We start from the raw sequence: 10,315 nt of genomic DNA on the forward strand, positions 1-10,315 counted from the left end.
CATCACGATGGAATGTTCTGCCCTTCTGAGTGGTTTGAGACGGATCCCACGTGATCCGGAAATAGGCGCCGTAGGCGAGCAGTGCTAGGCCTCTTTAGGAAGACGATACAATACAGTAAGCGGCTGACACCGCCCAAACAGGCGGATAACATACAGATCGACCATGGGGAAATAATCAAATCATATCTCCTTAATTGATATATATATCCTATCTTCGGATCGTCTCTTTTTCCAACACATTTCCCCCAGTTGCGCCTATCAAACATTAGAGACATCCACAGGATTCGAGATCAGCCTACTTCTTAACACTTATCTCAGCCCACTCGCTCACTCCCTGCCCGATCCTATTTCCTCCTTACTCTTTAACGTTTTCTAAATAAATTCCCCAAGACCATCAACGGCAACCCCCTCTATCCCCACGTCCGCAGGGGTATATACTCTGCACCGTTGGCTCTGAGTTAAACTCCTATTTGACATTATCACACCGATTCTGAAACGCGGTCTCTTGACTCCATTCTCGTTCTTCTCTCACCTTCGCGACATCAGCCCATCAGCCTATCTTGAACATACCCTCCGCTCTACACACGGGCAGCTGGTCTGTTCTCGTTGCCAAAAGTCTTCTGCGCGTCGAAGCTCGTCGTTCTGCGTGGCTGTTAATCAACTGGTATTTCAACATCCCTATTCGACGTCTGACCGAATCTGTTGCGTCCAGCTGGCCTACTGCTCTCTCCACCCCGGTTGTCTCTCGTTCTTCGTCTTTTTCGATCTCGGCTAACCGATCCAACTTTCGCCTCATCGAAATTCTAAAGCAAAAAACCCTTGGAAGACAATTTAAGGGGGGCTCCCATCTCAAACGTTTTGGTTGAATCGTTTGCTAGTTTCTGGTTCGGCAAGGACATAGTTGTACAATGGCACAACAACAACAGCTGACAGACAATGTTATGAGAAGGTATGTGAATAAGGGATCCTTTTTCGTTAGGTGACATTTGTTAAATCATAGGCTTCCTGGATCGGTGTATCAAATTTTATGGAATCTATATCTAGAGTTGGATCGAGCGATAGTCTTTGCAAGCCCTACGTGGAAATGTTGTTCTAGTGAGCTAATAAGCGGCTATCCAGGAAGTTGGTGATAATAGGGGATGGTGCTTGCGGCAAAACGAGTCTTTTGAGCGTGTTTACTCTCGGGTACTTTCCGACAGTAAGTGTTTCCATCACTTTCTCAGATTAATATAGTAGCCTCCCGACTAACTAGCATATCAAATCTAGCATTACGTGAGTATATAACGCTCCCATGTTAAATAGACGTGATCCCTTTGGATAGCATGGCCTCTAACAATGATGTACATTCGGAAAGGTCCCTACCGTGTTTGAAAACTATGTCACGGATTGTCGCGTTGATGGTCGATCTGTCCAGTTAGCTCTATGGGATACTGCGGGGCAAGAAGACTACGAACGTTTACGCCCGCTAGCATATTCAAAAGCACATGTCCTCCTAATTGCCTTTGCGGTAGATACTCCGGATTCTCTCGAGAACGTTCGAAATAAGGTGAGCTCCTGCCTTTCCTGAAGAAATACCCAAAGACCTGATCTATATATTTAATTTCAGCTCTTTGCTAATCACGTAATACAACATAGTGGATCGAAGAAGCAAATGAGCGTTGCCCTGATGTACCAATTATTTTGGTGGGCCTTAAAAAAGACCTTCGTGAAGATCCTCACGCAATTGAAGAAATGAGAAAGAAATCCTTGCGTTTCGTCTCGCCCAAGGAGGGCCACGATACAGCGGCGCAGATCGGAGCAAGAAAATATTTAGAATGTTCATCCCTTACCGGTGAAGGTGTCGATGACGTTTTCGAAGCTGCAACCCGCGCTGCTCTTTTAACCTTTGAAAAGGATAGAGGATCATGCTGTGTCATTTTATGAGTTCATGTCACGCTCACCTCACGGAAATAATCACGCTTTTGTCTCATTTCATCCCTGGTTTGAATACCCAACTAACCCATCTAACGGACTTAACTGAATTACGCACACTTGTACGTGAAGATACCTCATTCTCTGACGTTTCTCCCCTCGTCTGCCCGTTATCTCGTTCCGTAAATTCTCTTCCCCAGTCTCCTTCGAAAAACTGGGTTACCTCTTTGCAAAAACTAGCGTTTGGCCGGATGGAAATGGAGGAAAATTGAGTTACATGCTATATGTAACTGGCTACTCTGGCATCAACTATATCATGCATTAGTGGCGTTCTTGGGATCTGATTTTTCACTTCTCCTTTTTTGGCTATCCTGTTGCCTGTGTCCCTGATATTTGTGCTTCTCATTCTTGTCAATTTCATGTGGATTCTTCGTGCATTTTTTATTATTATTTAAAACTCCTCTTTCTTGTATGCTGTGTTTTGAGTTTATTCTGTCTCTTATATTCTTTCCCCCTTGAAGTAGCCTCCTCCCTCCCTCTGCCCTGTTCCCCAGCCCATTTTTTGTCTGTTGCCCGTCAAGCCTATATTTAATCCTTTGTGTCTCTCAGTTGTAGCTTATTTTACCAGTAGATTAACCACCTTTTTTGTGATTCTGCCTTGGGCTAGTTGCTTCCCTCTCTCGCCCTTACTCTTACCCCAACCACCCCCTAGCGCTTAGTTTAGAACATGTCGGATTTTCCAACCCTCTGTTACTACTCTATCTATCAAATTGACGAACAACTGCAACTGATTATATCTAGATAGATCTGTATATACGATAGGTCATTTCTCATTTTATATTTATAATACCTCTTCATTCCGTACTATTATTTTTAATTTTAATCATCGTCTATGTTCCTCAGACTAGTGCATGCTGCTTACTATCTTGACAGGTCGGAAGAAAGACTACATCTATGGCCCGCTGTGCGTATAAAAGTGAGCGCATGGCGTGCCCCTCTATCCAGCCTACTAGATTAGAATATGTGAGAGCTATTGGCTCGTAAATAAAGCTGTAGGCGAAGAAGCTTCACCGTGGCACTGCATTTACGTCGGTCGACTGGAACATATATGCATGGAAGGGATGAAATTCAGCCGGGAACTTTTAATCAGGGTTTGAAAAGGAGATAATTATATTTTTTGCATCTGTTCTTTGCACCTGTAGGCATGATATAATATATAGTACAGCATATCCAAAGCCATAAATAAATAAATAAATAATAAGTTTGTTTTTTTAAAAAAAGGCCTGAAAAGAAAAATGGCAATATAAGTGCCGGCAGAAAGAGAGCAAGGTTGTATCCACCCACATTCTGCAACGTCAATGCGTCTTCAAAGGTGAGAACATACTGCTCAAAAACCATCAACTACGCCCCCACCAAACTGCAACGAATTCTCCTCAACAGCATCTATCTCGAACCCCACTAAATCATCTACCTCTTCCAGTCATAATTCCATCCCTCCTTACTTGGTCCCTCCGTCTGCATTCTACCATACTCAATCGGTATCTGATCCGTGAAGACACCTCTCTTGTTCATGGAGATGCGGAACAGCTTGCCGCCATCCCCTGCACCTGTCCGTAGCTCCTCGCACGCATCTCGCATGCTGTTCCATTGCCGTTCTAGCTCGAGCTGGCGCGCCTCCCGTTTCTTGGCGCAGTAGAGTTGCCAGGCGCGGTGGATGGTCCAGTGGCGCAGGTAGCGGTTACGAGAGAAACGGAGGGGGCGTGGCGTCAAAGGGTGATAGAGGAAGTAGCGGATTAGGGCTGGAGTGGGAAGATAAATTAGTTTTAAGTCGCACTTGTAGGGTTTTTAGGGATGGGGGAGCGACGGAAGAAGGCAAGGAAGCCCTGAAAGTAGAATAGAAAGGGAAGCGTGAAAACGGAAGATTTTATCCGGAAAAAATAATATATATAGCAATTGGTGAACTTGGACCATCCCTCTCACCCATCTCCCAATATAATGAATAATCGTAGTTACTTACTAACGCGCTTATCAATAACTTTCTTCCCTTTCCTCGCAGATAGTACAGGGCCGGCAGAAAATGACCGTGTAAAAACCGAAGTCTGCAGTCCACCGCATACCCGGTTTGACAGCGAAGCTTGGAGGAGTGATGACGACGAAGAGCTCAATGGGGACGTAAGATGTGCTGATGGACGGGCAATGGGAATCTTAAAGACGTTCGCGAGCGACGCGAGGACGGGAGATAGTTGTTGTCTCATCGTGATTCAGGTGTGATGGGTGTGGAAGCGCTTTCTCCGTTCGCTTTCTTGAGGTTGCGAAATCTTTTTATTTTTTCGGTCCAATTATTATGCCCGGATGATTTGTTCCCGTTTAGACGTAAAGAGCAAATTGAATAGCCCTGGTATTGTTTGGCAAAAACTCCGCTCCCACGATTAACTTTGCTGGTTTTGGGCAGCGCGCGAAAGTACACCGGACGACGGTGGATGTTCTGATGTCGATGGATAAGTCGAAGGAAATTTAGGTCCCGCTGGACGAAAAGGATGAAAGATGCTGATTGGGTGGATTAGCCGTTAGACGCCGTACCTGGAACGGGGGTTGTAAAGCTAAAAATTACGAGACACGCCCTAACATCACATAACAACCGGATGAATAAGAGCAAGTCGTACAAACTAATAGAATTTATGGTTTTTTTATGCTCATACAAAGCGTAATCAGGAGTGTCATTGGGGGGCGTGATATAGTTAACTATACAGGGCCAAAAAAAAAAAACCCTAGAGCATCGACTATGCGAACTAGACCTCATGCAGAAACCATCCCAGCGACAGAACCAGGCTACAAGCAATTCGCCTCCTACAAAAAGCCATTGCAATGCTCCATTGCATGTATCGTGATGAAAAGAACGTGTAGATGGAAAAACGTAGGGAAAAGCTTATGCTACAATGCGTAATCTCATCCTAGTAGAGAACGTTTGAAAACCGAAAATATATATCCCGAGGTTTAACATTCGTCAATTACAAATAAAGGCGCGCTATGAGTAGGCAAGTAGGTATGTATTTATATCATACGCCGCATGATCAATAACGATGCGTAAAGCAAGTATTATTGTGACCCCCTCGGCCGCACAACCTGCTTCTTCGTCCGGTCATAATTTAGCACTTTCCGTTTCCGGTGCGTTTTGGCCAACTTCCATCGACAATATAATACCAGCGCATCTTTCAAAAGTACAAAGAGGCAGCCTCCCACAACGCTCCGTCCCCATCTACTTTGTAGCAAGCCATATCTGCTCCTCTCCAGTATAGGTGACGATGACCCTGCAACTGATGGCGCCGTCGTCCACGCTTTTGGTAATGCCATTTTCAACACCCCACCCATCGACGCAGAGATGACGGGGAATAGCAGCGCACCTAAAACAGTATCGGCAATGTTGCTGGTGTCATGAATGATTCCCTCTTGTCGCCGACCAAGTATTTGGTTGCCTTGGTCACCGCCTCCTGCTTCCTCGTTTTGAGCAGCTGCGCCGTTGTCGCCATTTACCTGGACCTCCTCGCCACCAGCTCCCGGTAACGCTGGCATATTCTCAATCTCATCATTTCTTCCACCACCAAGCCCGACTTGTAGCTCTAAATCAATCTCCATGAGGATATCACCATTCCCCACGTCGGGTATACCTCCTTCGTCGCCACCGTGTCCGTCAGCCCCAGTTTCCCCCGAGCGCGGCTGTACCTCTGCAATCCACTTCTTCTCCAGTTTCCCAAATAATCTCTCGTAAATCATACTATAAAAGCTTTTCACATACGGTAGCGCAGCAAAGGTCATCGCAGCGCTGGGCGGCCAGAAATCCATCTCCAACTCCTGGCTGCCGGACTGGTGTGTGGCGAAGAAAAGAACAGGTATAGCCGGCAGCAGACCCTCCGCATACTTCGTTCTCGAAAGTATAAGCACGACGGGTATGAGCGGTAATCCAAAATTCAACCGCGGATTCCATGCCGACTCGCTCCGGCTTTGGAATATCCGCTGCGCATCCTCTGACCCAAAAATAAAGTATACAGAATACACCCCGTGCGCGCAGCATCCAGCCCACACAGTCCCGGCCAATGTAAAAACCATCCCGGGTAACACAAGGCGGCCCGCCAGCCGCTCAACAGAGCGCACCAAGTCGACGACAAAGCTTCGCGGGCGCGAGATGACGATTTCGGACTTGCATTGCGGACAGAGCATTTTGGTGGGACGGCCATTTCGTTTTCGTGAGTTTGGGTTCTCGAGGTCGGCGAGCCAGTCGAGGAGACAGGCTTCGTGGGCTGTCAGGGCGCAGGGACATGGCGATCGCCACTCTGTGTTCAGCGGGGTATCTTCGGTCTCGTCGGTGTAGCAGATCCAGCACTTGCGCGGCTCGGAGTCTGTGGCGCCGGTCTCGGTTGGAGGGTTTTGCTGTATTGCGTCGGATGAGATGTTGGTGGCAGAGTCTTGGGTTTGTTGACTTGGCTGTTCTTGTTGTTGTGGTCGTGATGATGATGGTGTATCAGGCGGGAGTTGCCTACTCTCACCTTCTCGAACACCGGAAGTACGCGAAACGGTGGGGAAAAAGACGTCTGGGTGGTCGATGGAAGGGGTTGTAGGGACGGAGGTAACTGTCTCAGATTGAGGCGGTTCTGCGCTACTAGATGATGAAGTGGGGTTGTTAGATACTTGCTGGGAGGCTGATGGCCGCTGCCTTCCCGCAGATGACTGTTGGGGCAAAGATGCCATCGTGTATATGTGATATCGCAAGATGTATTGGTCTGCTTGGGTTTGCGGTACACAATTTCACGTCTTCATCTCATTTCGGCGATCTGAGTATTACCATAAAGTGAAGTGAAATGAAGAGAAGAAATTTAAAGGGACGGAGCTATCCGAAAGGTTTGGTGATGATTGAAGCTGCAAGTTACTAGTTCAGACGTTCAGAGGCAAAGAGCAGCCACGTGACCCGGACCGGTTTCCAGAGTTCCTCAATTTTCCCTCGGTTGCTTCTTGGGTGGAGGAGGGGTTTTGAATAAATGTTTACTCCGTACTGATATGGAGAATCAAAGAACACTTTGAATCAAACTCTTGGAAATAACTACCCTTGAATAATTAAATGTAATGATGTGTGCAGCTCCCCATCAGATACGGTACTCGTGACTAACCTCAAATGTAAAAGATATTGAAGGCAGAAAGACAATCACCTATATACAACCAACAAAAAAGAGAACAGGTGCAGGTAGGTCAACAGATCGATGGGTCCGAAAGGATGGGACAAGATGTCCCAAGAACAAGCCGAGAAGCATGTCCGAGTTGCCTGTTTTCAAATCTTTCCAAGCAGTGCGTAACCACCTATACTTGCTTGCGTTTTAAGATATATAATTGCGCTACCGCCGCGCGATGCCAACTTTTGTTTTGTATTTTGTTTGAACATCCTCCATTCCATAACGCCCATGGATATCAAAAACGGACAATTGGGGAAACAAAAAAAGGGAATTGAAAATAGGAGAAGGAAATCCGTCAAGAAAATAAGAGCTAAATGCGTGAAAAAAAATAATAAATAAAAATAAAAAATAAAAAATAAAATTTAAGAAAGAAAAAGAAAAAAAGAAAACAAATATAATTACGTCAAGATGCACTCCACCCCGTGGCATGTGCTGGCGGCCAGGTAAATCGCGAAGCTCAAGAGAACTGGTAAATTTAATATCCAGATCTCTTCTTCATGAGGGCTCTTCGCTCCTTCTCCTTGGCTATAATTTCAATTGAGTTAGTCATTATTCCTAATATCAATCACGCACCGAATTCAAGACGTAACAAGTGTGTAGGGCTTGGGCTACATACCTTCATCATACACCAAAAACTCATGCAGTCCTTTACCTGTCGGCACCATTGGCAGAACAGGAACTTTCTTATCGGTAACCACCTCGAGCAAGGCCGGGCCCTCGCTCTCGATAAGCCATTTCAAGCTCGACTCCACCTCGCTGGGTTTCGAGCACAATTTGGCTTGTACACCCATGGCTTCTGATACCTTGACGAAATCTGGATTCAGCTGGTGAGTATGGGCGAAGCGGTCCTCATAGAAAAGACTCTGCCATTGCGTTACCATGCCCTGCTCTTCATTGTTGAGAACGATGACCTTAACACCAATGTTGAACTGCGCGGCGGTAGTCAACTCGGTAATAGTCATGTTGAAGGATGCATCGCCATCAATGTCGATCACAAGCGCGTCCGGGCGGGCAACCTTGGCACCAATGGCGGACGGTAGGCCATATCCCATAGTGCCCAGCCCACCAGATGTGATCATGGTCCGCGGATATCGCCATCTGAAGTGTTGAGCAGTCCACATCTGATGCTGACCAACCTCTGTAGTGATAATAGTACGTTCTTTTATGTCCGCGGTCAATTCGTTAAGTTTCTCAATGAGTGCTTGAGGTTTAATGAGGCCCTCTGGGGTTTGCTTTTCGTATAGGGAAAGAGGGAATCTCATCTTCCAGTCATTAATCTGAGCGAACCATTCGGGTCGGCTTTTGATAGCGTCGATCTGTGGAATCAAAAGGGCGAGGTTGTCTGCGCAATCACCTTCAACGGGTATCGTTGCTTCGACGACCTTGTTGATATTTTTGGGCACCATCTCAAAGTGAATAATACCACCCCGGCCTTCCGAGGCGGCAGCCTTGGCTTGGGGAGCGAATTTGGAAATGTTTAATGTAACACGGTCGTCAAATCTGGCGCCCATGGCAATAATCAAATCTGCCTCTTGCATAGCCATATTGGCGTAGGCTGAGCCATGCATTCCCAGCATGTGGAGAGATTTCGGATCCAACTCGTCAAAGCCGCCTAGACCCTGCAGAGTGGTGGTGACGGGAATGTTTGCCTTGTCTGCGAGCTGCTTGAGCAACTTCGGGCCCTCTGGGCGTGCAAGGAGACCCTGGCCAACGTATAGAACAGGTTTCTTGGCAATGTTAATCAATTTAGCTGCGCGCCGGATGTTCGCTTCCAGGTAGCGTGCATTGAGTTCACGTGCCGCAAGGGTTGCTGCACTTGGCTGAGTTGGGAGTGTGCTGCTCATGGGGATAGCCTTCTGCAGGATGCTAGCTGTCACATCTTTAGGAAGATCAACCAAAACAGGCCCTGGTCTGCCGCTGGTGGCAATTTCAAAGGCCTCTTTGATACGTCTAGGGAGCTCAGCGACCGATTTTACCATGACATTCCATTTCGTGCAAGCTCTTGAGATGCCAATTACGTCGGCTTCCTGGAAGGCATCCGTTCCAATGGCGGTTGTCGCAACCTGGCCACAAAAGACCACCATGGGGGTTCCGTCGGACATAGCATCCTGTATCGGTGTAATAACGTTGGTTGCGCCGGGTCCTGAGGTGACAAGCACCACGCCTGGTTTTCCACATGCCCGAGCATAGCCTTCGGCCATATGTCCAGCACCCTGTTCATGTCGTGGAAGTACAAAATCGAGGTGTTTAGAGTTGTAGATCGCATCAAAGACTGGCAAGATAGCACCACCAGGGTACCCAACTGCATAATTGTGGTTGCGGTTAGTTGTATAACGGAAAGGTTTTACTGAAATATGCCAATTGATATTGCTTTTCTCCTTTTTGTCCTGGGATTACTCACATATATGCTTCACTCCTTGTCTTAGCATCATCTCATGAAAAATCTCTCCTCCACTCATTCCGATAAATCTGCAAGAAACGGTGAGCGAGATATCAAAGCAACAGGCAGACCGTCCGATCGAGTAAAAACATACGAGTCATCCAGCGCTGGTAGCTTCTTGTTTTGGAGGGGTGAGATATCATTCTGAGGGGTATATTGATTAAAGGCAGGGCTGGGATATGGTCGTGCTTGTCTGTTTCTCATGCAACAGATTAGCTTATACCCAAAATATATTGCACGATGGTATACATTTGAGTTTCTGAAGAATTAAGAAATCAAATTTTACACCTAATATGAAGACAATGAATGAAAATAGGGAAATTAACGGGAACAACGTACGGAGATGGAGCAGAGACAGTGCTCTGGCCTCGTTTTGATACGCCTCTTGCGGAAGATGTCTGACTCAAGCGGTTTTGGGAGGAGAGAGAAGCGGTAGGCGCAGAGGACGAGGGTCTCGAACAGTTTCTCAAAGACGCATTTTGGGAATGGAGCGCACACAAGGCGCGCCTTGATGGCCTTATCGACATCATCTTTGCGAGCGGCGAGAATTGCCAGGGCCAAACAAGAAAGACGATGAAGAATTTGATTTGGAACAGAATCCAAATCTCAGAGAGGGCTAGTGGAAGGAATTGAAGGAGGAGGGGGGATGATGGAAGTGGAAGAAAGCTCTCTCGGAGCGATTAGATTATTTATTCGCATGTCTTCAAATTGTTTGGCCGCTAACAGTCACCGCCCGCCAACTGAG

The 10,315-nt window shown here is 46.8% G+C and overlaps 4 protein-coding genes across 4 annotated transcripts; 1 reads left to right on the forward strand and 3 right to left on the reverse strand.

The window, feature by feature from the left end:
* The first annotated feature begins 122 nt into the window (after nt 1–122).
* BDCG_00671 (GTP-binding protein rho2) lies at nt 123–2,889 on the forward strand. The gene is made up of 5 exons (XM_045416184.1): nt 123–949; nt 1,120–1,198; nt 1,267–1,272; nt 1,355–1,546; nt 1,636–2,889. The coding sequence occupies exons 1-5, from the start codon at nt 909–911 to the stop codon at nt 1,921–1,923; spliced, it is 606 nt and encodes a 201-aa protein (XP_045271969.1). The 5' UTR covers nt 123–908; the 3' UTR covers nt 1,924–2,889.
* Nucleotides 2,890–3,051: 162 nt separating this feature from the next.
* On the reverse strand, nt 3,052–4,566 carry BDCG_00672 (uncharacterized protein). The gene is made up of 3 exons (XM_045416185.1): nt 4,538–4,566; nt 3,929–4,458; nt 3,052–3,710 (listed from the first exon to the last, which is right to left on the reverse strand). Exons 2-3 carry the CDS (start codon nt 4,164–4,166, stop codon nt 3,379–3,381), a joined length of 570 nt encoding a protein of 189 aa, XP_045271970.1. The 5' UTR covers nt 4,167–4,458; nt 4,538–4,566; the 3' UTR covers nt 3,052–3,378.
* Nucleotides 4,567–4,584: 18 nt separating this feature from the next.
* BDCG_00673 (RING finger domain-containing protein) lies at nt 4,585–6,809 on the reverse strand. Its single transcript, XM_045416186.1, has one exon. It carries the CDS (start codon nt 6,652–6,654, stop codon nt 5,008–5,010), a length of 1,647 nt encoding a protein of 548 aa, XP_045271971.1. The 5' UTR covers nt 6,655–6,809; the 3' UTR covers nt 4,585–5,007.
* An 8-nt stretch (nt 6,810–6,817) lies between these two features.
* Nucleotides 6,818–10,296, reverse strand: BDCG_00674 (acetolactate synthase I/II/III large subunit). The gene is made up of 5 exons (XM_045416187.1): nt 9,910–10,296; nt 9,665–9,763; nt 9,532–9,599; nt 7,747–9,432; nt 6,818–7,655 (listed from the first exon to the last, which is right to left on the reverse strand). The coding sequence occupies exons 1-5, from the start codon at nt 10,098–10,100 to the stop codon at nt 7,606–7,608; spliced, it is 2,094 nt and encodes a 697-aa protein (XP_045271972.1). The 5' UTR covers nt 10,101–10,296; the 3' UTR covers nt 6,818–7,605.
* Nucleotides 10,297–10,315: the final 19 nt, after the last annotated feature.

This window comes from Blastomyces dermatitidis (genome assembly GCF_000003525.1).
Source record: "Blastomyces dermatitidis ER-3 genomic scaffold supercont1.1, whole genome shotgun sequence".
Lineage (NCBI taxonomy): Eukaryota > Fungi > Ascomycota > Eurotiomycetes > Onygenales > Ajellomycetaceae > Blastomyces > Blastomyces dermatitidis.